This window comes from Tamandua tetradactyla, chromosome 14, assembly GCF_023851605.1.
Source record: "Tamandua tetradactyla isolate mTamTet1 chromosome 14, mTamTet1.pri, whole genome shotgun sequence".
Lineage (NCBI taxonomy): Eukaryota > Metazoa > Chordata > Mammalia > Pilosa > Myrmecophagidae > Tamandua > Tamandua tetradactyla.
In genome coordinates, this window is record NC_135340.1 from 62,944,366 (window position 1) to 62,972,042 (window position 27,677).

The 27,677-nt window shown below is 41.4% G+C and overlaps 1 protein-coding gene across 2 annotated transcripts in view; it reads right to left on the reverse strand.

The window, feature by feature from the left end:
• Positions 1-26,623, reverse strand: part of FBN1 (fibrillin 1) — a 239,421-nt gene extending 212,798 nt beyond the window's left edge. Inside the window, exon 1 of one of the 2 annotated variants that reach the window (XM_077127803.1) lies at positions 26,419-26,623. In XM_077127803.1, coding sequence (XP_076983918.1) covers positions 26,419-26,582 — 164 coding nt within the window. In that variant the 5' untranslated portion in view covers positions 26,583-26,623. The remainder of the gene's footprint in view (positions 1-26,418) is intronic. The other variant, XM_077127802.1, reaches the window with a different exon arrangement.
• Between the last annotated feature and the right edge of the window lie 1,054 nt (positions 26,624-27,677).

Here is a 27,677-nt window from a genome sequence, read left to right on the forward strand (position 1 = left end):
AAACACTGCCTAAGCCTGGCAGTCAAGGTTAATACCAACTGCAAAAAGTCACGTTGATAGCATGAATCCTTGGTGTGACAGGATGAAAATAGAACCTTACCTCTCTGACCTCCCTCCCAAAAACCTAGTACCCCAGTCTAATTAGGAGAAAAACATAGGAGAAATTCCAATCGAGGGACCTTCTGCAAAACATTTGACCAGTACTCTTCAAACTGTCAAAGTTATCAAAAACGAGGAAAGTCGGAGAAACTGTCACAGCCAAGAGATGCCTGAGAAGGCATGGTGACTAATGTAATGTGATATCCTAACTGGGATCCTGGGAACAGAAAAAGACAGCATGTAAAAGCGGACAAAATCTGAATAAAGTATAGATTTTAGTAAATAATAATGTATTAACATTGGCTAATTAATTGTAGTAGATATACCATGATAATATAAGATATTAGCAGGGGAAGCTGGGTGCAGGATATATGAGAACTCTATATTTTTGTAATTTTTCTATAAATCTATAAGTATTCTTAAGTTAAAAGCTTATTAAAAAGTAAAATAACAATAATAATGTAACCACACAACTTTAAATAAACTGCATATATTTTTTAAAGTGTCTAGGACACACTTTGCTCTCGAGGACTCACGATCTAAGAAAGATAAGCACACACAAAGGGTGTCAAGGCAGCGGGGAGAACATTAACATCGAGAATGCCTCGATAAGGGCCCTTAGCCTCTGAGTCCAGGATAAGGACCATCTGAGCTATGATTTGATGTTTTCTGGTTGCTAAGGGTAGTCACAAGTCTTATTTCATCCCACTGCTGAAATCACTCTGAAATTCTCTAACTCCATTAGCAAATTCCTTGTCCAAACCCTGGTGATTTCATTGTTGGACTAATATCACATTCTTTTTTTCTTGGCTTCCCAGTTTCTCTCTGTTCCATTAGGACAACATAGCTAAGTATCTTTTCATGTTTACCGTGCTGAATTCTGTTCCCCTACGCTGCAGAGACTAACCTTCAGCCTCCTGAAAATGTTAAACATCTCATTATCAACTTCAGATCTCTACCAAGTAGGCAAACCCTAGCTGCCCACTCACCTATACCCGTACCTTCCGCCCTTCTGCTCGGCTTCTCCTCTTCATCAACTCAACCCTCGTACACACCCCCTCCCCTGCCACACACACACTATAACCAGACTCTCCTTCCACCTTTACAGAGGCTCGTCCACCTTTCCCTTTCCATGTATACAATTTCATCTCCTCCCATGATGTTCCCTTATTAATCCTGCCCACTTTTTAAGCTACCAACACAATTCCAGACACACCTCTCAAGAACCTACACTGCCATCCTGTAACTATACATTTTCAATAATTATATGTCTCGACTCACATTCCTGTAAACCCCCACACCTCATTCCAAGCCCCAGACTGATAGTTCTTCAAGCACAGAAGCAATGCCTCCTCTGCCTAGAATATCCCGGAGTCTATTTAGAAGCACACGCGACGACTGACTAAATGCCTCAGTAAAGAAAAAATACAATTAACAAACATTGAACTACATCATTAGTGTCAAAAATAGGCCAGCTGAATCTGAGGTATAATACCAAACGACCCCAACATGGAATACTTCTAATTGTGAGAAGTATTCCTAATAAATTAATCTACTAAAAAGAAGACTTGACTCCCCTGTGAAAGGCTACATAAACGGTTACGTACTAATGTACCATGGTTTTGTTCCTTGGTTATTTCACTGATTCGTTGACCATTAATTTATTCTGATCAGTGAAGATACTGAAGTTTTCGTACTTCAAGGGACTAATTTATATCCTTAGAGAAAAAATAAAATCAGTATAGACAAATAACGCTCATATTCAAACATCTGATTCTACTTATTTCTTTAGCAAAGGGAAAACAAAAATGCAAAAGGCACCTAAACAAAGGTTTCAACCCACAAACTGGTGTGTGTATTTTATTACGGCAGGTGCTGCAACTGATCAAGGCCACCGATTGAGCCTGCTCTATGTGACAACTTCCTAGAAGACAACCATCACAAAGTTCAAAGGGCAGCCTTGGAAGGTCTGTTGGGATGTGCTGAGCGGATGAAGGCTTTCCCAGGGCTGAGAGGAATAACTCAGTACAAGCCACACAGAGAGGGCAGGAATAGCTTCATTCGCTATATCCTAAACTATCTTTTTGAAGGGATATTGTGTTGATGATTAAAAGCAATAGCCCAAGAATGTAAGGACCAAAGAATTTCCAACCCCTATCCTGTCACGCTGGTGCTAACAGGATCTGAGGAAAGTGCCATGAGATCACAGATGCATGTGCACACACACAGACCCACGCACACACATACACAAAGCTCAGGAAACAGAAAACTGCAAAGGCAGTGTCCCAAATCTGTGAGGTCAATCTAGACTGGCAGCCCATTTAAATCCTACTGGAATCTTTCTTGGGTGACTGCAATGAGCGTGCACGTGCTTTCTTTAAAAGGAGATTTTACAGCTCAGGGAGCTACAAGGTACACTATAACAGGAAACTATGCATTGAACCATGAAGATGAAAAGCACAGACTTTTTAAAGTACACTGTTGCTTGTAGCAAGTCTTGGCTCCTCTGGAGCACTGGACACTCGATGCTCCTGGTACCCTGGAATAAACTCTGCTAAGAACCCTGGTGCCTGCATAGACTATTAGACCACTCAAGTGATTGGACTAATTTGCTGTCATAGTTTGCAGAGAACTTACTTCTCTCTTGGAAATGGAACCAGGGTCTGGCTTGCTGCATCATGCCCGAGCCAACTGTATACAAGTTATTCACATCTGAACACGCAGAGAGACATGTACTCGTTTACCAGGTTGGAACTTTACTATTTGACCCTATAAGGATGTGGAGGGGTTTTCTCCAAACAGAGAAAACAGCACTCCTCAGAGTTGTACCTCTTGAGCCTCTAAGATGCGTTCGATGACATAATAAAAACACATGGTGCTTCTGAAGAACTGCTTCCCAGAATTCTGCAGCCCTGTGATTTTACCAATGAATTCAAGGGGCACTGTGAATTCAAAATTCTTTGACTTGGCTATTTGCTCCGTTTGTTCAATCTGAAGCCACACCGCATTTTTCCAAAGCTTTGGTGGGACTACAGATGGGGTTATGGAAATGACTGAAAACACAACCCGGGAGGGAAGCACGGTGTGGGTTAGTGAGAGGCAGGCTGGGGGCGGAGGCTGTGGAAGCCAATGTCTTCATTTAGCTCTAACTCTTCTCTTCCCTCCTCCTTATCGCCCACAGATGTCAAAGGTGATTGAAACCATGATTCTCACCACTTCCCAGAAATTCTCAAACCCAGAGTTCAATCTACACAGATAGGATCTTCTGGATGTACCGGTAGCACCCAAAAAAGACAGGAAAACTGGCCAATAGGGTCAGGCTTAGGGAAAAGAATGGGGTCATTCAGGAACTTGGGGACATATGATTCCAAACCTAAGTTCCCAGTACCCACAGCTCCCAAATGACAGAAAGGTTGGGCTCCAAAATTTCATTTTTTGATGTTGGTATTTAGAACTTGGAGTGGCTTTTCCAATAGAAACAACGTTAATAGGTCGTGGTTTGGTCCCCAGGCTAGTCAAATAGCTGCATTATCAGCTAAATAGGCTATTGTGGGCTGGTCTGGGAACCTGACCACAACTTAAAATATTGTTTCTATGGGAAAACACATTCCACAGCGGCAACCAGAAAGAAACTTGGCCACCCAAACCCCATGTCCCTGCAGCTATACTGAGCTGTCCAGTGAACTGTGAGAACTGAACACCTTAAAAACCTAAGCAATTGGCAAGAGTGGGAGATAGGGGATGGGGGTACAGGCTGTCACACCCCAGACCCAGTGTCCTCTCTACCCCCAGCAAGAGGTCCTTAGCACATACAAATGTGGGAGAGCCATAAGTTAGGGGCTTAAAAACTGAAGTAATCGGATATTATAATCCTTGATGTACCAGTTTTCTTTTAAAGACCAGAAGATGCCAGTCCATTCACCAGAAGCTATGATGTAAAAGCAGTGCCCACGATGGGCTCGAAGACCCGGGTACTGTGAGCTGTTTCCAGAAGGAGTAGCTGCCAGTTGGAAGCAAGGATCAGTTCTGAACATTATTTGGTGGTTTCCATCTCATACCCAAATTATTTGAGTATTTCAGATTCCCTCACACACACACCGAGAAATGAATAATTTTTGCAATGAGTTCCTTAAAGACAGAAGGTTAAGATTTATGTTTACAACCTCAGCACTTAGCACAATACCTGAATCTTACATGGTAAATGCAGGCTTACGGTTGCAAATGTACTTCCAATTGGGGGTGCAAAGGTGGTGATTCAGTGGTAGAATTCCCACCTGCCATGTGGGAGACCTGGGTTCGATTCCTGGTCCATACACTTCCCAAAAACAAGCAAACCAGCAAACAAAAAAAGAAAAAGCCAAACAAAAATTCAACAAATGGTGCTGCAATAAGGGGATACTCACATGGAAAAAGAATGAAATGTGACCCCCGCCATACAGCATACAAAAAAAAAAATTCTAAAACAAAATGTACTTCCAACTAAGACAACATAAGCTAGAGAGAACACTGCCAGAGAAGTGCCTATTTAATTTATTGAGCCAGGTAAATATGTTCATAAAAAATTAAATAAAGTGGGGGTGCAAGGGTAGTTCAATGGTAGAATTCTCGCCTGCCACGCAGGAGACCCAGGTTCGATTCCCAGTCCATGCACTTCCCTAAACAAGCAAGCAAACAAAAACAAAAAGCAAAAGCAAAAATTCAACAAATAGTGCTGCAATGACAGGGAACTCAAATGGAAAAAGAATGAAATGTGACCCCTACCATACAGCATACAGAAAAAAATTTTTAATAAAGAAATGAAAAGGTTATTTACTATCAAATTAATATCATTTCATTCCATTTTTATTAATTTTAGAAAATTGAAGTGGAAAATCAATTAATAAAAGAAACTCAAAATGGAATAAACGGGAAATGAGGATGAATTTCTCTAATGTTTCAGATGGTTCATGTAAAAATATTTTACTACTACAAAATTCTCAGTGTCCTGGTAGCCCAGACTCTACTCCACAGCAGCCAACAGGCAACCGATCCTCTAAAATATTTCTCTACCAAATCCTTCCATCAGGACAGGAACAGCTTTGTTGCTAAGGAAAAACTAATAAAAAATCATTGATAGATTGAAGTTTCTCAAAAAACAGAAGTTGTTAGCAAAGGTATGCATATCATTTCACTGAAATTAACAATCCAAAATATTGGCGGTCAAGAACTTGACAAGTTTTTCCAAACTATGCAATTGAAACAAAATGGTAAGCATTTATTTCCAAACATTTAGATATCTGAAAAGTGTTTTAACAGAAATAGTCTAATCTAAATTTGAGAGCATTTGACTAAATAAGAAAGACAGCTAATCCATGTGAAATCACCCTGTAGAATAATAAAAATAATAAAAAGCAATTTTTAGAGAGCTTTCTTATTTACAAAATGATCATGTGATGCTTCCCCAAAACCCAATTTAAAAAAAAAAATGGTACCAATGTGCTCATTCCCAGTTGAGGAAACTGAGATTCAGAAAAGTCAAGTAATTTTTCAAAAATTACTACACAATGAGAACATGGCAGAAATCAGTCATTAAAAAATGAAATGTGTTTATTAATAAAATATTCCAAAGTTAATACCAAAACTTTGCAAATTTAAGGCTAGAAAGATGTTTCTACAAATATTCCCAAAGATTTTTCTATATATAAACTGAAATTGCATATAATTTGTTGGGCTCTGGTTTTTGCTTCTTAGGTCTGCAAAAACAGTATTTTTAAGATAGATTTTACAAAGTATTTTGAAAAAAAGTTAAGTGATACTTTGAATGTAAGGGGAATACATTTTAGGAACACTCACTCCTCTAGTCTGGTATTTCTGCTTTGACATAGTTTCTGCATGGTGAGTATCCTGTCCTGCTCCCTCTGGTAAAAGCATCAGTCAGCGCTTAACATCTTCAGGGTTTGGGGGAGTAGGTGGCTGGGGAACAATGCAGAGATTCTAAATGAGGGTCATTCAAAACTCACCCGGGCCTGGCATTGGAATGCGTTTTTTACATATGTCTGAATAGGGGTGGATCTTGTCTTCTGAAAAGGAACTTCAAGCAAAATAATCAGGTCATGCAGCAACTATCTGACCTGGCTTAGGAAGACACCAAGCTGCACAAAGACAAGGCAACCCAGATCATGTTCTATAAATCCTTCCAGCTTCATGTTTCTGCAACTTGATTCAGAGTTTGCCGGGACACAGTCCATTGCACTTAGAAAGAGGTGACATTCCTCATTCCAACTGCCAGCACAGCTCTTTCTCAGAGTCCAATCTGAAAAATTCCCTCTCAGCCTGAGTGATGCCAATACCATCTTCTCATCACCTGTTGAGCTCTGGGGACAGTTTTGCTGTTTCAAGGCATAATTAAGCAGAGTGGGTGCCAAAGGCCAAACCAAAGCTTCAAAGCAGAGACAACTTCTGCAGAGGAAATGAGGCTGTCAAAACAGAGCAATACAAGTCTACTCATTCTACCTCTTGACAGAGCCTGATAGTTAAAAGATTTAAAAAGCTCTATAGCACTGTCCAATGACAAGGTCTCTGCTCTTAAAAGCTATTGTTTCATCTGGAGTTTTACGGAGAGATATAACAGGCCTTAGGAAACTACCTAAACTATTCACTGACATGTAACTCTCTAACGAAATGTATCTTACACACATCAAAAGCACATACATTAAAAAAAAGAGAGAGAGAGAGCACACACACGCATATACCATTCCCACAAAAACAGCTCTTGTCCCTAAATTCCATTTCCAAGGGGGTCTGGATGTTCCAGTGGTTTTTCAGAATCTTTCATCTGAGAAACTAACACTGCACGAGTTCCCAGTTCTTAAATAGAAAGAACATTCCTGAAAATTCAATCCTGAAATTAGAGTACTAATACACACTTATGAATGCTAAAATGCCTACAAGCATCTTCTTCTTTCTACCATAAAATTGGTAGAAAGATTTGGTAGCCCCAAATCTTACCAATTTTTCCTAAGGTTCTTGCCTGAAACCCCTTATACTAAAATAAAAATAACATTGCACCACAGCATGCCCAGCAGTCCCACGAACCCCTCTCTTGCTTCAGAAGTGTTCAGATGCAACAGACCCAAAGGCTATTCCCACTTCTGCCTCTAACCACCGTCCAAACTCTTTTCCAGTCACAACCTGCTGGATCATCTTCCCAGCCATACCCTGCTTCCAAGATCAATAAACTCTGTTTTTTGCAAGTGTGTAGCTAGCTCCTCATTCTCGGCCAGTCATGAGCTCCCAGAGTGGTCAGGATTATTCCACTGAAGCAGAAGTACTCCTCACCCACCTGATCCACCTGCAATCCTTGGGCCTCCTACACCTACCTCTCTGGGGTTTTCTCTTCTGACCACAAAGATGTAGCTCCGGAGGCTGTAGACTATTTCTTCCTGTATTTGGCAAAGGAAAAGCACAACCCAGGACTCTCGAAGATGCACCAGCACCCTCTTCCAGGACATGCAGGAGCAGTCCCAAGATGAGTGGGATAAAACTTTGGATGTCATGGAAGCCACCAGAGCCCTGGAAAGAGCCTGAACCTGGCCCTTTTGAATCTGCATGCTCTGGGTTCTGTCCACACAGACCTGCACCTCTGTGGCTTCCTGAAGAGCCATTTCCTAGCTGAGGAAGTGAAATTTGTCATGAATATGAGTGACCACCTGACCAATCTCCTCAGGCTTGCTGGCTCACAGGTCGTCTGGGTAAGTACCCCTTGGGAAGGCTCACCTTCAGACATGACTAGGAAGCTGTAGAGCCCAGGGGTGTTTGAAGGGGGCCCCTCTTCATCCCCCTGCCTTCTGGGCTGTTGCCTGAGCACCCCTTCCAAACCAGGAGACATTTTTTAATAACACTTCCATTTTTTATTGATATATATTATATAGTCACATACCGTGTTATCATCCAAAGTGTGCTATCAATGGTTCACAATACAATCATCTAGCTGTGCATTTATCATCACAATCAATGTTTTTTCTTCTTTGTAAAAAATAACATATATACAAAAAGGCAATAAATTTCAAAGCACATCGCAACAATTAGTTGTAGAACAGATTTCAGAGTTTGGAATAGGTTACAATTGCACAATTTTAGGTTTTTACTCTAAGTTCTCTAAGATAATAGAAATTAAAAGATATATCAATATAATGAATCAGCACTCATATACACTTGTTAAACCCTACCTTCTCTGTATAACTCCACCATCACCTTTGATCTTTCTCTCTCTCTTTAAGGGTAGTTGGGTTATGCCCATTCTAGCTTTTTCATGTTGGAAAGGGCTGTCAATAATATGGTATAAGAGGATGGAAGTAGTTGACATTCTGGAGAGGCTGGCCCCTCTACATTTTAGGACTTATCTGGTCCAGGGACCCATCTGGAGGTTGTAGGTTTCTGGAAAGTTACCCTTGTGCATGGAAATTTTGTAGAATCGTATATAATGCACTAGGCATTCTTTAGGATTATCTGGAACAGTTTTGGTTGGGATTTGGCAATCTATGATAAGTAGCAATGTCTAACTGAAGTTTGCACAAGAGTGATCTCCAGAGTAGCCTCTCAACTCTATTTGAACTCTCTCAGCCACTCACACCTTATTTGTTACACTTCTTTTCCCCCTTTTGGTCAGGCCAGCATTGTTGATCCCATGGTGCCAGGGCGGGACTCATCCCTGGGAGTCACCTCCCATGCAGGAGGCATCTTTTTAACCTATTACCTTGCAGCCCACCAGTGAACTGTGAATCATGTGTAAACAATAAAGCTTTTGCGGCAAAAACAGCACATTGGCTCCATCTTGACTGTCACTAAAGGAGATGTAGAAGGGGAGAGAAATGGACCTTCGCAAGAATAATTTCCTTTCTTCTCTGCCCCATCAAGCCCCAGGATTCTTCTGTGTAAATTGTCCATGATTTCATACCACATAATAATTAACCCCTAAAATTAGATATTAAATACTTCTCCACAGCCATCAAAGTAGTCATCAGTTTAGAGAAGTGAGGAAAAGTGCAGACTTGATAGTCTTGCAGACACTGCTGGCTGGGTAGCATTGAGCATAAATTCAAACTAGGTGTAAAATCTCTGCTTTATTAATAAACAAATAGGAAAAGACAAAATTCAATTATTCCCATTTTGCCACCCTAACAAGTTAATGGATCTAGGCAATGATCATCAATGGTGGCTAACATCGCAGAAAGAGAGGCAAGCAGAGCTGGTGTGCCGCCTACTAGAATTACACACACTACTCGAGAAGTCTGCTTGCCAGAAAATCGATTCTGAATTGGATCCAGCTTCTCTCACTCCGCCCACCACCTCACTGGAAATACAGGCGACAGAAGAACATGACAAGTGGTGCCACCACTGGAACGCAGTCATTGCAAGACTGTGAGAAACTACAGCACTGTACTCCAAGTGTGATCCACCAACTATATACTACAGGTCTACAATGAGATAGAGAGCTTGAGTTTACAGCATCTGCTGAGTCCTTCATTGACAAAGTCGTGTTCAAAAAAAAAAACTGGCAGCTGAGCTAAACAGTGGGCTTGATGACATACTGGATTTACATTCTGGCACACGCTCCTTATCTTATTGAGGGCTGGTAGCAAGTAGTCGCAGACTGGTATTTTGAGCAGCATCTATGGGACATAACCTGACTTCTTCAAAAAACAAATCAGAAGGGAAGAAAAAATGACAGAGCAGCAATCTATATACTAAAAAAAAAAAAAAAGATTTGAGAGACATATCAACCAATTGTAAAATATGAATTTTGTTTGGGTCCTGACTGGAACAAACTGTAAGAAATACAAAGCTTATAATGCAACCAGGGAAACGTGAATACTCACTGGATATTTGAAGATATTAAGAAATTAATGCTAATTTTAAATGTGGTAGTGGTATCGTGTCTATATTTCCTAAAGAGACCTTATTTTTTAGAAGTACTTTCGGAAATATTTGTAAATGAGATTATTTTTCAGGGATTTACTTCAAAATAATCTGTGATGAGTGAGGGAAGTGGATGAAAAAAGATTTACCATTAAATGGTAATTACTGAAGCCGGATGTGCTGGTTTGAAAATATTATGTACCCCAGAAAAGCCATGTTTCAATCCTAATCCAATCTTGTGGAGGCAGCCGTTACTTTTAATCCTGATTCAGTACTGTAGGATGGAAACTTCTGATTAGATTATTTCCATGGACATGTGACACACCCAATTGTGGGTCTGAACTTCTGATTAGATGGAAATGTGACTCCACTTATTTCATGCAGGTCTTGATTAGTTTCCTGGAATCCTTTGAAAAAGGAAACATTTGGGAGAGAGAAATGTCGGAAGCCTCAAAAACGACAGAAGTCTCAGAGCCAGCAGAGAGCAGACGTAGAAGCTTGGAGAATAGCTGCTTCAGAGAACAGAAGCAGGGACGTTTGGAGAATGCTTGGAGCCTGGCAGACACCACCTTGAGATGTTGAGCAGCCAGAGACCTTTGGAGCAAAAGGAAAACATCCCCAGGGAAGCCTTAGGAAATGAGAAAAGAAATCTAGCAGATATCGCCATGTGCCCTCACAGCAGAGAGACAACCATGTACACTTCATCGGTCCTTTCTTTGAAGTTAAGATATCTTTATCTGGGTGCCTTAATTTGGACATTTTCATGGTCTTAGAACTTTAAAGTTGCAATGTAATAAATTCCCTTCATAAACACTGTTCCAGTTGTGGTATATCACATTCCAGCAGCTTACAAACTAACACACCGGGTTTCATTTTACTATTCTCTCCACTTTGCATACATTCGAAATTCTCCATATTGAAAAGTAAAAATAAAAACCTTAGCACTTGGCCTAGTTGACTTAGTAGTTCACTGCCCCACATAATACAATCGCAATACCACATTTGTGTTGTCTTTTTTCATTTACTTGAAGAACCACCTTTATCTGTTTTGCAGCTCAACATTCCTGAGAGGGATGGCGACCCCTAGAAAGAGATAATGATGGTCCAATCCCAACATTCTTAAACAGTGACAAGGGACAAGGACTAACTAAAGTGTTACGAACCTCAAGTATCCAGCTACTAAGTAATATTAGTGTCCACTGGACAAGGAATCTAAGAACAAATATAATCACAGTTATGCAAATAATTAAGCATCCCAGCCCAGATGGGAGGGTTAGCCTTGTGCATACAAAACCATTAGGTGTGATTCACTCGTACAAGGATATTTTATCTTTTCTTATGACAAAAACATCAGTTAACAAAAGATGTGTTTGAGAGGAAAGGATTGATTTGTACTATGTCCCCAAAAGGGTTGAATTTTGACTTTTGTGTACACCAATAGAAGAAAGCTTAGTCACGGGAAACATGAACAAAAGGAAGGAAATCAGTTAGCAAGGAAACCTGATTGTTTCTGAGACCCTTCAGTGTGTGAGAAGGTGTATCTTAAACCATTGATTTTCAAGGAAGGGCCAAAACGCAAATGGGCAGATGAGCCAATCCGAGGTCATATTGGACCCAGTTGTCTTTCTGCCAATTGTTTGGCAATGTCCATATTAAGTTGGAATTGCTTACAAGAAATGAAGGGAAAAAAATGTCTGCAAATTCTTTGCAAATTCCTGAAAGGTTTTCAAAATGTTAAGAAGTTAAGTTTATTTTGTTGTTTGAGGTTTATTTCTTTCCTGGGAAGTTGGTAGAGCTTTTGTTATGTTTTTAATTTGTACTTTTTTATAAATTCAGTTGTATTGGTGATCTACCCCAAGGGAATGAGAGATATTAGGTCATTTGAAAAATTTTAATAGCACACAGGAAAATAACTTTTATCTGTTTAAACCATTCCTTATTTAAAACACTTATTTTTATAGGCTGTGAATGAGTATGAAGCAACCACAACTCCTTAGCGTTTACGGCCAATCAGTTAACCAGTGGTTGGCATGTAAGGATGCATAGTATAGGGATTCTGTCTCAGCTTTGCTTAAGTAAAGATAATGTACATTCTGTTCTACTTTCTTAGATATTCAGTAATGTAGGATCTCTCAGAAAGTCAACTCTCATTAAAATCAAGATGGTTATCACTAAAAGAATATGAAAAAATAAAAAATTTTCAATTTCTCAAAGAAAAAATTCATGGAAGAAAACGACAAATAAGAATCCCTTTGTACTAAATGATTATTATGCTGTTGCACAGCAGGAGGCCAAAGTGGGGAATGCTAGTTTTGGGAAAGTAAGGCCCTGGCACTTTTCAGCAGTCGCCAATCTGAGTCAGCCTGGCCCCAAATCACGCAAGCAAGGCCTGCCCACAAAGCACCCAGAGAGAACTGTGAGTTGAGGACGTGCCAGTTCTATCAAAAAGGGAGCTGAGTTTGAGCAAGGATATGATGTTTTTACCCATGCAGCATCCCTCTCCCTTCTTTATTAACCAAGCCCCACTTTTCAAAGAGGAACCCATCCCACATGAAAGACTGGCAATGGCTCAAGCCTGGTCAGTTGTGGGGCCATATGTTTGGCCTCAGTGATGACCTATAACCAGAGCAGGGTCAGAGTCCTCCATGAGATCTGCTTCGTGGGAACTGGGAAAGAGAGCTTACCTCTCTTCCCCTGAGATTGGATTTCCAGTGGTCATCCTGTCTAACCATAACCAAATCTTTACCCTGATAGTGCCAATTAAAGCACATTTCAGTATGGGCCAACCCCCTCGCCACAACACAATCCCAACTCCCAGGGTATCTCTTTGCACCCTTGCCAAAAAGAAAAAAGCTGTTTTCAGTTCAGTTCTTTCTTTTCCTACTATCTAGATTCTTTTCGCAAAGGCTCTTGAAAAAAGAAAAGTATGTATCAGGAAAGAGGCAAGAGCCTATTGGCCAGATCTGCCAATGTAAAAAAAAAGGGGGGAAATTATTTGGTGGGAATTGAGGAGAGTAAATTATTAGGGAAATACTTAGTAAGCTTTTTTTCCCAATAAAGGCAACACGGTTTGGGAGAAGGGGGAATTTATATAATAAAGCCTTATCCACACCCTGCCTTTAAATATAACCAGATCTCCACAAAGTAAGTTTCTATTAGAATTACATTTTTAAAATTTTTTATCAAGTTCAACTTTGTTCCTATGTTTCTATAGATAATAAGTTCCAAGAAGAGAAATTGGAGACTGTGGTATCCAGATATTAATGATTATCTACCTTTTTCCTCTGCCCCCCAAAAAAACAACAAAAGAGCCCCTTTTTATGACCCCACCCCTCACTTTCCTTAAAGTAACAGCATTAAAAGCAATTTCATCATTGTAGCTAAATATGTCAGGCACTGTATTAAGAATCCGAAATCTACCATCTCATTAAATCTTAGGACAACCCGAAAGGTGAGTGTAGAATAATCTCATTTTACACGTTAGGAAACCAGGGCTTGGAGAGTCGAGCCACTTGTCTGAGGTTTTTTCTTAGTAGGTGGTGGAGGCAGGATATGACCCCAAACATTTCTATGTCCACACTTGCAAGCTTCCTTGAAAACATGGCCAACATCTATTAGGATTCATTGAAAATGACTCTTTGGTCCTTTAAAATATAGCCCCATAAGCAATGCCACTCTATCCTGCTACCCACAACCAGGCTCAAATAGGAAACAGTGTGAGGTAATTATAACATACACCCTGGCCACTGGTTCTGGGTTTTTATGACTGCGCTGCCAAATCACTCCTAGCCAACTCTTCAGGAAATGTTCAGACACTTTCTCAGATTCCAGCTAAAACATCAACCATGTGGCTCTAGGGAGTGTGGCGCTCACCGGGTGGTAATGGGATATAAAATTTGCAGACTTGAGGTCAGTGGCCTAAACTCTGGGTGTGAAGCAGCAGTAGTCCATGAAAGATGATAATTATTTGGAGATTTGAATTTGCATATCAAGTCCTTCCTTGCAAAGCGCTTGTCCATATCACCTCAGCCATTAACTCCAAACGAGATTCCAAATGATAGTTCTGCCTAGAATCAGTGGAAGGAAGATAATAATAAACCCAGTTATATAATGGGCAAAAGATATGAATAGACGTTTTCCCAAAAAGCAAATACAAACGGCTAAAAAGCACATGAAATGATGCTCATTTTCATTATCTATAAGGGAAATGCAAATTAAAACTACAATGAGATATTATCTCACATCTATAAGAAGGGCTGCTATTTAACAAACAGGAAACTACAAATTTTGGAGAAATTGTGGAGAAATTGGAACACTTACACACTGCTGGTGGGAATGTATAATGGTACAGCCACTTTGGAAGACAGTTTGGCAGTTTCTTAGGAAATTAAATATCGAGTTACCCTATGACCCAGCAATACCAATATTAGGTATACACCCAGAAGAGCTGAAAGCAGTGACGCGAACTGACATTTGTACACCAATGCATATTCAGCACTATTCATAATTGCCAAAAGATGGAAACAATTCAAGGGCCTATCAACCAACGAGTGGATAAACCAAATGTGGAATATATATACAACAGAATGTTATGCAGCATTAAGACAAAATGAGGTCCTGAAGCATATGACAACATGGATGAACCTAGAGGATATAAAGCTGAATGAAATAAGGCAGACATAAAAAGATAGATGTAGTATGATTTCACTATTATGACTCTAGTAAAGAAAGCAAATTCCAACTCAATATGGCCCAGGAAAAAAATCTGTGCTCACATGTAGAAATGAACTAGATGTTGCATCTCTGCACCTAGAGCACACAAATGACTTCAAAAGCAATGGTTTCCATATGTTTCACATTTTTAACACTGACCATTCATAATAAAGACTCTATGAAAAAAATTTTTACATACATATCTACTAGTAAATAAGCAAAAAGAAAAAGAAGATAACATCAATAAGTTTGCGACTGGGTGTTCATTCTAGGAATTAGGTATTTGATCCAATGCAAACACAGCCAATGCTCAATAACTGCCAACTGGATTAGGTAGATGTTCTACAAAATTATTGGGGATATGACATAGGAGACATATTTATATTTACATATATATGTACATATATAAATTAGGAGTTTGGCTAATTGAGTTGGCAAGTTATAAAACAAGGGTCCTCTCTTATTCATGGACCTAGAGTTGCCACAGCTTCATCAACGGGCATTTTAAAATTCTAAGTGAAAAAGAAAATTGCGAGTCAGGGGTGGGGGAAAGGACGAATTATCCCTCAGATACCCAGAAAAGGCTCTTGCTCCTCTTTCTCCCTTCCCCCCACTGCCACCCTCTTGGTAACTACCTCCCTTTAAAAGCCCCACTCCACCCACCTAATCTGGAACCGTCTATTGACAGCAGGATAGTACTGGGGATCTAAAACTCAGGCACCCAGCCACAGATCAGGGTCGACCACTGAGACCAGTCATGTTTCCTAAGACCAGACAAACCAGAGAAAGAAAAATGTCCAGGTCAACATTATGTAGTAGGTTTGCTTATTTCTGGCAGTCGGGAATGTGCAAACCCAGCCAACGACTCCAGAGCGAACACCAAGAGGACACCATCTCCCACCCAGGAACACCCTTCCACTTGATCACCCCTGGGCACCGGGAGACTCAGCTCCCACACCTGGGCAGGAGGGAAGGCAGTAAGCACCTTAGCACTTGTTACTTGCAATTCCTTTTCCTTAGCGTTTCAACCCGTATGTGACATTCCTTTCTCCTTATTTTAAGCAGAGTTCTCCTTATGAAGTTAGATGAAGAAAGAGGAGGAGGAAGAGAAACAGAAAGAGAAAACAAAACCGCCTCTGGAATCTATTCTATTAGCAGAGATAGAACTGTACTTCAGTTCAAAACCACAAAACTTAACAGCAGACATAACGTGTCCATAGGGCCGACATAAATCCTGTCTCCCAACACCAACATCATGGAACAGTGGTACTATATTTGGACTTAGATGTGTTTGGATACTTATATTTGAATGTAAGTATGACTGATGGTCTAGGAATTCACAACCCTTCAAAACACTGAACCCAATCGCTGGACTAATAGAGCAGCTCTCCCGTTCTCAGACTGCTTGCTTCTGGAATCCCTCTTCAGCTGGGAATGGTGAAGTTAGGGAATTTTCCTCTCCCTCTTCCGGCTCTGAGGAGGCTGGATAAATGCATCCAGTGATAACCTCAGCAACAACAACAAAAAAACATTTGAGTTGAAAAAGTGGTAAGGTCACAAGTAACTTAAAATCAGGATTTGATAGAGCATAGGACATCCACAGTTCAAACTTGACTGTACTTCTAATCGAATTTTATTCTTTTGACACTGTGGTTACCCCATTTATAACAAAAATAATACAGTTCAACTCATTGCAATACCGGTTCTATTGGCAATTACGTACCTTTTGTATTTATCAACGATAACCCTTGATTCAAAAAAAAATTTTTTTGAGGAGGATTACAACAAAAGATATATAAAAATGAGGCTGTTAATAGAAATTGAAAGTAAAAGTCCTTATAGAAGGAAAGCAAAACATACCAAACACTTCAGAGTGACTGTACATTAAAGTTGACCCTGAGTTTCTTAGAAGCTAAAGAAAAAAGGGAAAAATTGGGGGTTTATGATTCTTGTATTCTGACAAAACAAAATGTGCCAGTTTATCAGGATGTATAATCTTATCCTGGGGGCTGTCAGTTCTTTATATATAGAAGTCTGTACAAATTATGAACGTTACCCAAACAGAACATTCAGAGACACTATTCATGTGGAATGTTTCATTCTGAGGTCATAGCAGCAACTGCAGTGAAGCTTCTTCAGCATGAAACTAAGCCAGTCAAATTTAACCAAGTTAGAATTAAAGCATAAAACATTGGATTATCCTTCTCAAAGACCCCTTCGCCCCACTGTGGTAGCGAGTCTCCAAAGAGGACCCCCCCAACCCAAAACTCCCTCGCTCCCGGTATGTACATGCTGCACAGCACATCAAGAGGCGGTCCGTGTCCTTGAATCCAGATGGGGCCCGTGACTTGCATGGAAGCGATACTGGGCTGATTCCAGACCTAAGTTTGATGAAGGTCTGGCAGCTTCCACGTTTGTACTCTTGGGATAGTGAGCTGCCATGCAAAAAGTCTGGCTGCGCTTCTGGAGAGAACATGTAAAGAGGCCATGTGGAGAGGGAGATGATCTAAGAGTACATGCAAAAAAGCCAAGGAACCCAGCCGGCATGGAGGTCACAGACATATGAGCCCAGACAGGCCAGCCCCCAGCCATTCATGTCAGCTCTGCAAGTGGGGTGAAAGCCAGAGGACCAGGTGTCAGGAGGCAGGCAGTGTGAGTGCAGCCCCAGGGCACACACCCTGGGCAAGGCCTGGATGCTGTGCTGGGACTCAGTTTCCCCATTTGAAGAAACACTCAGTGGCTCTATCCCCAGGGGTGGAGCCCATGAAGGAGCCCACAAGAGAGAGAAGTTTAAACCCTGGAAGGCCCCAAGCTGAGTTGGACAAGTGGCTCTTTGTTTCCTTTATTTCCTTTGTGCATTTAAATAAAACACACTATAATGAACACAGCTGCAGGCACCAGTCCATGGTCACAGCATCAGATAAATAGGTGGAAAAAGTCGTACTGCTCATTCAGCCCCAACAGACATCAAGGGTTGCAGAGACAAGATTCCCTGCTGTGACCTGTCTAAATTCCTGACCTCCCCAAATCATGAACAATAATAAAATTGTGCTGTTTTCAGCCACTCAAGTTTGGGATACTTTGTTATATGGCAATAAGATCATCAAAACACTCACAAATAAAAATAACTTGTTACGTTGTTGTAGAGAGACCAGGAAAGATTTTTATCTCTCTTTAGTTCCTCATTAACAATGCTACAATGTTTGTATGTATGGTAATTTTTTTTTTTTTTCTGCATGAGCAGGCACCAGAAATCACACCCGGGTCTCTAGCATGGTAGGCAAGAATTCTGCCACTGAGCCACCACCAACATCACACTGTATGCATGGTAAATTTTAATAGCTATGGAGGTACATACTGTTGTCAATGCAACTTCCATTTTCCTCTTCCTCTTTCCTAAGAAACCCCAGTTCGGTGTAGGAATTCATCTCCTCCCTAGGCAGCAACATGTCGCAGGGGAAGCTGACATGTACCCTCCTATGGGTACAGGGGTACAGCCTGAGGATTATCCTACCCAACTTGCCAATGATGGTTCATAATGGGCACGAGATGATTCTGGCCAGCAAGGTGCAGGAAGACATCTGCCAAGGAGTTCTGGAAAGAACTCTCAAGAAAGTATTCTGGGAAACCACTGTCTCATTCCCCTTGCAAGACATGAAGGATGGAACCTAAACGTTGCCAGCAGTCATCTACTGACCACAAGGACCTAGAGGTCAACCAGTTCAAGATCAAGCTCCCTTGAAGTCCATAGATAACCACTGCTTGTGCTTGCAAAATCCAAGTGTTTGTGAAATATAATCCACTATTCATTTGGTTGTCAAGAAGAATATTGCATGTTTGACACAGGTAGTAAGAAATAAAAATAAGTGTGGGCCACGGTGGCTCAGCAGGCAGAGTTCCTGCCTGCCATGCCGGACACTCGGGTTCGATTCCCGGTGCCTGTCCATGCAAAAAAAAAGAAAGAAAGATAAAATATTCTTGACATACATATTATTAATTAGTGTAACCCTGACATAGTAAGCTTTGTGAGAAAATACAATATATACAGAAAGTATACATTTATATACTTTATAATTAATACAGAAAGTGTCTCAATTTTACAAATTACTGAAGCCACTTCCCTCTGTTTGTTTGTTTGTTTTAAATAAAGTATTAGAATTCATGAAATTTCCAGTGGTCCATTGGAAAATGAACTAAAAGCCATGCAGCAACAGACTTTAAAGGCTGAAAATGACTTTGGAGAGAGATTAGCAAAACCTGTTCACTTTACAGATGAGAAAATTGAGACCCTCAGAAATTAACTTACTGGCCTAAGATCACATTTTTTTTAATTAGCTGCAAAGTCATAATTAAAGCTATGACTTTCTTACTCAATCTTATCTTATCAAAACTATATCCCTCTTCTCCCTTAGCCCCCATCCTCTGCCTCGTCCCTTCTGATTCTCCTTGACTGTCATATCCAATCAGTCCCAAACTCTTTTCCTACATCTCCTTCCATTTCACTCCTTCTCCTTTTCAGGATTCACAGCAACATTCCAGGCTCTAACCACCTCACAGCCACATGACTTACAACAGCCTCCCATCGGCCCATCACCACCTAAATCTACACCAGCCTGCCTCTCCTCCTGTGTCCCCCCGCTCTAGGTATGACACCTCCATTCTTCCTGGGTCCAGGACATGAAGGAGGGAAATATCCTGGGCGGCTCCTTCCCTTTGCCTCTCACAAACAAATGTCAAATACTGCCAACCTCCTGACCCTCTTTTCCTTTCTTGACCCACTTCACTGATTTTGCTCTGACCTCATCAACAAAGGAGGCTTGCCTCTTAGATTAGCCTCCCAAATTTCCCTGCCTCTAGACTTCCAACTCTCTAAACCATGAACCTTTCACACCTCTGCCAGAGTGGCAAAATCTGATCATGTTCCAATCTTAGAATCTTTCAAGAGTTCCCCATCCTCACCTTTCAGACAATCAGACCTTAATTTTCTGCTTACTTTAGTCCTTCTCAGGTCCGTGACAGCATTACTGCCTATGAACAAGCACACAAAGTTGTACACTGGACAACTCCAGAGGGCACTATTTTCATAGACTACTCCAGGAATGGTGCCCCTGGGGCCATGCAATGCAGACCATGGCCAACTGGGATCTTCATGTCTCTTTCACTCTATGCCTTTGTCACTCAAGTACTTCCTACATTTCTTCCCAATACTTCCTTTACCTTCAAAAATGATCTACTGAACACCTACCATGTGCCTAGCTCTCAGGGATAAAAGGAAGGAATAAAACAAACAAGATCCATGCCTTCAAGGAGCGCTCAGCCTCAGTAGATAATCCCTTATTTATTGCATAGACCACGTATCTGCAAACTTTTTCTGTATAGGGTCAAACAGTAAATACTTCAGCTTTGTGGGTAACAAGTTGCCGCCAAGTCTTCTACACTACTATTTGTAATACAAAAGCAGACATAGGCAATATGTAAAAGAATGGGCATGGCTTTGCGTTCCAAAGAAACTTTTATTTACAAAAACAGGCAGCTTGGCCCACAGCAGTAGTCTGCTGACTCCTGACAGACTTTCACTGTGAAGTCTTTTCTGATTAATCCCATCCCCACAATGATGAGTCCCTTGGCTTGTAACTGCATCTGCCTTCAACAAATGTTGAGTCTGTCCCACCAGCAAAGGTAGGAGAGGACTGTGGGGAAACCAAGGTACCAAGGGCATGGAAGGAAGAGACAAACTTACCAATTTTAAAATCTATTATAATTGAGAAGCAGAAAAAATGTGGTTAAGAGTTTGGCTACAATGTCACTTTTTCAGCTCTGCCTCTCATCCCTCAGTTTCCTCATCTGTTAAATGGGGCAAACAGATCCTAATCTCCCTCATAAAGGATTAAACACTAAATGAATGAATAGACATAAAGTGCAATAGTAAGTGATATATCAGAGGTGGTTCTTCCTTATCATTAGTGCTGTAATTTAATGTAAAAATTGGCTCTGAGTTTACAGACAGCCAGGGTTAAAAAAGAAACAGAATTAAATAACTCACCTTTTTGGTAAGGACTTAAGACATATAACAATTTCTCAGGAAAGAGAAACCTCTCTTGTAACTTTGTTCTAAGAGAAATTTCTTACAAAGGACATGAGAGGAAGAGATCTGAATTGCATAAAAGGCAATGCTTCTAACTCACAACCACAGGCAAAGCAGGAGAGTGCCTGTGATGGCACTTTATGGCCTTAAATAAATGTGCAAGGTGTAATACTAAATTATAATATACGTGTCATCCAAGGTACCTGCCAGCTTTGACATTCTATGACCCTTTCTGTGTTGTATTAGTGTTTTTGCAGAAATGGTAGAGAAAGTTTCTTGATTAAATATCACTCTGGAATTTGCCATCCCTAGGATTTGTGCCCTAGCACAAAAGAGTATGAGGAATTTTCAGTAGAAGTATACCAATATCTTTGAGTCCTAGGCTTTTGTCCAGTGGAATGAAAAACCAAAACCATAACTAAAATGAATGGAGAAAGAAAATTTAATATTAAGAATTTGTCTTTAGAACCTAACTTCTACATACCTCAGCCCTCACAGCTACAAAATAATTAATAAAAGGGTTAATAAAAGGACTCACCTTACAGAGATATGAGGATTACACGAGCTAACGCATGTAAAACACTTAGAACAGTGCCTGGCGCAAAAAATCTTTTGTCCCCACCTTCTTTATTATAAATGTAAAATTGCTAAAGTCTTTTATTCAATAATGTCTTTTTTAATGGTGATTTTAGCTAAATGTTAGCTACTACTGCTACTATTGTTATTTATTGTTTGTTTTTACTGAATACTAGACTCTGGTGCCCTCTGCGGCTGCCTTCCTGCTGATTCCTGGTTCCCGTGATGGCATCCCAATTCTCCTGCTAACAGATAAGCTCCCCCAGGTGGTAAGCTATACATCTTGGCATTCCTCAGAAGCAAATTCAGGCTGGCATTTAATCAAAGCTTACTGAATTAATGAATTATTTGAAACCACATCTAATGATAAACTAGTGTACAATGCTTCTGTTAGGATCCTGGCCTTTGCTAATTTTACAACCTACTGGGAAAAATCAAGTTTGATAATCTTGAAACTCTCACATGCCTACATAGAACTCAGGGCTGGTCTGTCATTGAGTTCAGCTTTCTCACAGAATTTCATGGAAAATGTAGAAATTTGCTCAAATAGGTCCATTTGCTGGGTTAGTTGCTAGAAAGGAAATTGTTAAAAAACCTTATGTCTCTTCCACATTGAAAATTAAAACTAAAATTCCCAAATTGGTTAGTCTGGTTATTTGGCTTACTGTAGGAAATAAAACAAACTAGTGTGTGAACACACTAATAACTTGTTTAGTATTTTGCTTGATTGGAGTGGCAGACATAATTCTATTATCTTTTTAAATGTCTGCTACACAATGTAAAAAGGAATGTTTCAACAATCTTTAAAATTCCAAATAAGCTTGGAGGGACATCTAGGCTTCCATTTCAATCAGTCCTCACCTCATCTCACTGTAGGTTGATGATTTAATCAATTTGTGATAGCAACAACTTATGCTTTTTTAGCAAACATTTTATACCCTAAATGTTAAAAAATGAGTCACAAAAATATTTTGCCTCCACCTTCTCTAAATCTCAAATTGCTGAAATTTTCTATATAATAATATCTTTATTTAAAAACTGTCTCCTAATATTTTAGTTTAACCTTTTGAATAAGTGCAAAAATAAACCACACCACTGCAGGAGTCTTTCCCCATATTTAATTAGCCCATACAACTTCAGATGAAATATTAAAGTCTCCCTGGTAAAGTAAAAAACAGACTTTATAAAGTTTACAGAACTTTTCCTGTGTTCCCAGTTAAGGTTTTCTATTTTAATAACAGACTTCTGTGTAATTAATCCCTCAGAGTTTGCCATCACATAATCTATCCTGTGTATGAACTGTTCCATGTGTATTTTTCTGGTAATAAGACCTCTAGAAAAAATAAACAAATAAACAAAGACCAAAAGCAATCATGCACAATAGGACAACTTGTGTGAAATTTAACCAGTCTCACATACCTATAAACCAGGCAACAAGGAAAGAAGTTTCAATACATCACATCAGAGAATTGTGAAAATAGGTTTCACCATAAAGAAATTTCCCCGTGACAGGAAACTGTAGTATCTCTTTATTTGGAAGCTAATGCAATAAGGCAATCATAAATAAATGGTGCATAACTGCTGTTGTTCAAGTAGAGATTTCCTTTTAAAGACTGAAATATTTCCCACACTTTTTGCCTAATCACAGTTCAGAATCTAATTGCAAAAAAAAAAAAATGCTTGTGAACCGAAATTCAAGCATCAAAGCTAGGGCTTTTATTATATCTCATAAAATCATTTCAAACGTGTGAAGCAATGCCAGGCAAAGGAAAACTGCAATACATTTATTATTTGAAAATGCTTTGAAAAATGCAATAGTCTCATTTTAAAATAGAGCAAAATCCAATTTTTGCAGAGTGAAAGGAGGCCACACTTATTCCATTAAAAAAAAGGATTTCTTGTAAAAACAGAAACTTGTGATTTGCTCTAAGAAAACACAACAAAAGCTGAGAACAACTGTGGAACAACTACTGCTGCCCGTGGGGAAGAAAGGAAAAAAAAAAAAAAAAAACACCTGCAACGGGATAGGAGGAAAGGAACACAAGCTGGGACTACCAACACAGAAAGGGAAAAATGTAGGCAGGTTCCTAGTCTGTGAAGAAAGGGAGCTGACAAGAAAGAAATATATATCCAAAGACGACTGCTAAAGCAAATTCATTGTCACCTGTTGCATTTGAGAAAGACAAGAGGGCAGTATTTGTGGGGGAGACCAAACCAGAGCACAGCAGAAACTGAGGAGGTTGAAGCATCTTTTAAATAGAGGAAATATTAGTGAGGTGCTGAAAGTGACTGCTACCAACTGGGCACTGGGTGGGCTTTGGGGCCACAAATCACTTTTACTTCATAAACTGTGCATTTCCACCAAAATGGTAAACAGGTTTTACTGCAGTCAAAGAGGTGAATTTTTTGAAACTGGTAATATTTTAACGAGCAAAAATAGAAATTTTAAGCAATAACTGGAAAATGTAATGCATAACCACTTCTCCTGGTGATTTACATAGTATAGCAAGGCTTAAAGGATTTATTCATATAAGACTGCGATGGTAATCAGCAGAAAGAAAACATTTTAAATGTTATTCAAATTGAAGTTCAGAATTTGTGTTTGTTTAAAATGAGTAGAAAAACCTTTGATCAGCAATTATATTTTTATTCATTCATACCAGATATAAGCATGTACACACACACACACAGAGAAATATAGAAGGCTGGTAAAGCAAAAGATCAAGTATAAATATCCATCATTAAGGAACTGTTCCAGGCACATCAGAGGATTCTATATGGCACAAAATGCATGAAGTGGATCCATTTCGGTTGGTAAATAGATGCAATAAAGATACGTGAAAATAAGCAAGATTCAGAACAGTATGCACAGCACATTTCATGCATTAAAAAAGATACACTAACGTAGACATCTGCATGCACACGTGTGTACATATATATAACTTTTCTAGAAAAGTAAACAAAACTGGTCTTTGAGAGGTAGAAACAGAGAGGGAAACACTTTTCATTGCATCTCCTTTTAAACTATTAGACTATCCCTTCTCAACATACATATATTTAACCATGTGTGTGTAAATATGTGTACTATATACATGTGTTTAATCTTACAGATAATATGAGAATTGGTAAAATTCCTAATTACTACTCCACTGGCACCAAGTTTTTAGGAAAGTTTTATAAGCAGCTTGCAACAGCATAAGATCTGTGTTAGTGATCAAATACTATCAAGAACATGAGAGGAGTATCTCCATAATTATAAAATAAAAGTAAAATCCAATAAGAAGGAGTGCTGGCAGAGTAGAAGAATAGACATCCTGTTAAGCAATAAAATAAGTTTAATTTCTATTTTCTCATTGGGTCTGTGCCTCCCCAGGAAACACACAGATATAAGATTAATGTCGAGCCAGGCCTAATAGCCCCCTGCTGATTTTCACACTCAGAATTATGCCCCTATTTTCTCTATCTCTAGATGAGCAATAACCTCAAGAATGGATATTAAGATAATATTGAATAGCAGAAATATATTTTCTAAGGGAAAACGCTGGACTCCATTAGCTCCCTTTGAGAATGTATAAAAATCTGAGTTTATCAAGTCCATTTATTGGCCCTGCCATGTCTTGCACAGAGGGCAGCAGACATCTGTTGCATGACCAGGATCAGGGTTACTGTGATAAGCAAAGTGCATTTCCCAAACTGTCAAATCCTGAATTTATTTTCAGCAAAGGCCAAGATGGATCCAAACTGATCATAACTACTTCCTAGGGCAGAAAACCATGCATATTTTACCACGGCCTGAGTGCCTTAGCGCTGACAAGCATCTTGTGGCTAGCCCAGAAGAGAGAACTCCAAATACCTGGGCAGTTTCAGCTCACTGCATTGAGACTTCCAAGCACCTGGGCCACAGACACACAAACTGCATGACATACACACCAACGAAAGAGCTCACCGCAAACAAGAGTAAAGGAAATGTTCAGCGCACATCTGAGTGGACACCATCACTTGGTCACGGGGGCCATATAATCAACCACTCACTAAAGAGTGACAGCAAGAACGGAAAGAGCTTAATAGAAACCCTCTGTATTTTGACTGTCTGGGTTCTTTTAACAGGCTCCTGCAAGGAGATAAAAAAGGGGGTCATTTACAGTCCATCCCGCTGCTTCTATGGAGGCTTGAATTTAAACAAACTCAGATTTCTCTTTCAATCAAAAAATCTTATAGGAAGTACAATGTCACATTCTTTCAATTCAGGGAACGGACAGCCCTTAAATACAGTCAACCTGCCTCATTTAAATCTTTCGGGCTGAAACACTTTCCATAATAGGGGCACGGGGTACCGATAAAACGGTCAACAGCAAATACAGAGCACATACCCCACTGGGTAAAAATACTCGCCTGAGGTCAATCACCACAGCCTCGTCGCCGCAGTAAAATGAAGAGCTCCATACAACCCCAGAGCAAGTTCCCAGAAATACCTGCCCTGCTCTGTTTCCAGTGCAGACATTTGAAAGATAGCAGTATTGCCCAGAAAATTCTATCCTTATTTCTAATAAATAAAACTTAAAGGGGAGCCAACGCTAATCGCGTGTCCTCTCCTCAGACCATGTGACACCGCGATCCCTTCCTCTCCCCCCTTTCCTTACTAGCATCGGCAAAGATGCCCACAAGGAAAGTACTTTCTCCCAAACACAAACAGACTTGGTATGAAAGGAAAGGAATGGTTTTCTCTTCTCTCAGTCACAGCTCCTCCCCTTCTTCCTCAAAGAACTCTTCTCCACTCCCAAAATCTACCTCGACAATGGCCCAACATTCCTTTCAACAATGATCTCTCCTCTGGGGCAGAAATCCTTGAGCAGGACCAAGGTAGCTCGGGTCGATCGCGGTGAGGACTTGGGTAGCTCTCGCATCTCTGTTCTAGGCCCCCAAGAGGTCTTGCCAAGGATCCATCTACCGTCGAGAATCAACCCCTGTCAGTTCCTCGGGATCCTGGTACTCCCGAGAAGGAGGAGGAGGGGGGCCCCCACACCAAAGACGCTAACCCGTTCCATTACCCTTTAAGCGCGTCGTGTCCTCCGCCGCCTCTCCTCTTGGCCCGGCTGGCTCTGGTTTCCTTCACGTTCCCGGCCTCCAAATTGGCGTCCGCCCCATGGCTCGTGTAGGACGCTAAGAGCACGGTAAATCCCAGGGCGATCTCCAGCAGCCCCCCTCGCCGCATGATGCCGAGCGGCGCGGGCTCCTGCCGCCTCTCGCTGCGCCCGGGGCTGGGTCCGCGGCCGCCGCTGCGCGCTTGAGAGCGCCGCGCCGCCGGGGTCCCGCTCTCCCGCCGCCCGTCGGCCGAGCCGGGGTCCTCCCGCCTTCTCCAGGCGCTGCCTCCCACTTCGGGCGGCCCCTGCCAGCTGCAACACAGAGACAATCCCCGAAGTGGGGGCGATATTAAGGGCATCGGAATGCTGGAGCCTCGCAGTCCCCATTGCCGAGCCCAGCCAGCTCGCCGCCTGCGCGTTGCGCAGTTACTTTGGGTAAGTGAAGACCGTTTGGTTCACAGCTGGCTGAAAAGCCCAGGCCCTCGGCGGCAGCGATTCCTGCCGACCCCGGGGCCGCTCGGGCGCCGCCAAACCCCGTGTCCCGGGCTGTCCCAAACTCGGGAGAGCTCGTGGATTTATTTTTTAACGGCACGAATTGCGCGCACTGCGCGCTCTAGGTCCCCAGCCTGTCCTCTCCGCCAAGCCGCGGAGCTGGAAGCTAGCCGCGCCGTCCCGGGCCGGCTCCGGACACTGCCACCGCCCCCCCAGGAAGCTGTCAGGCAGAGGAGGGCCGGCGCCAGCCGCGGGCGTTCCGCGTCAGCCCCTCACCCCAGTCCCTGTCTCTGCCCTGGGCGCAAACGCAAAGAGCCTCGGTGGCTGGAGCTCCAACCCGGGTGTACGCCCCGATCCCTGTGGGGACCCCGGCTGCACCCACTGGAGAGACGTTGGCTCCCGCTCCTGAGAAAGCGGCCGCGGCTACTCCTCGGTCCCGGTCGCGGCAGCCTCTGCTCTGCTCCGCCTGCAGCTGTCCCAGCTGTGACCGCCCGTCCGCCTGTGGCACCCACAGTCTCTGCCGCGCCTGCCGCGGCCCCCTCCTCTCCCCACCTCTTCAAGTATCGTCCGCGCAGCGGTTTCTCGCGAGAGAAATACTTCAAGAAAAAAAAAAAGAAAAGAAAAAGAAAATGACACCCCTTCCTACATCCCCCTCATCACCACCCCTTTCCCTCCCCATCCATCCTCGCTTTCCACTCCCCTTTGCCAGCCACTGCTTGCACTCTGGGGCCTCC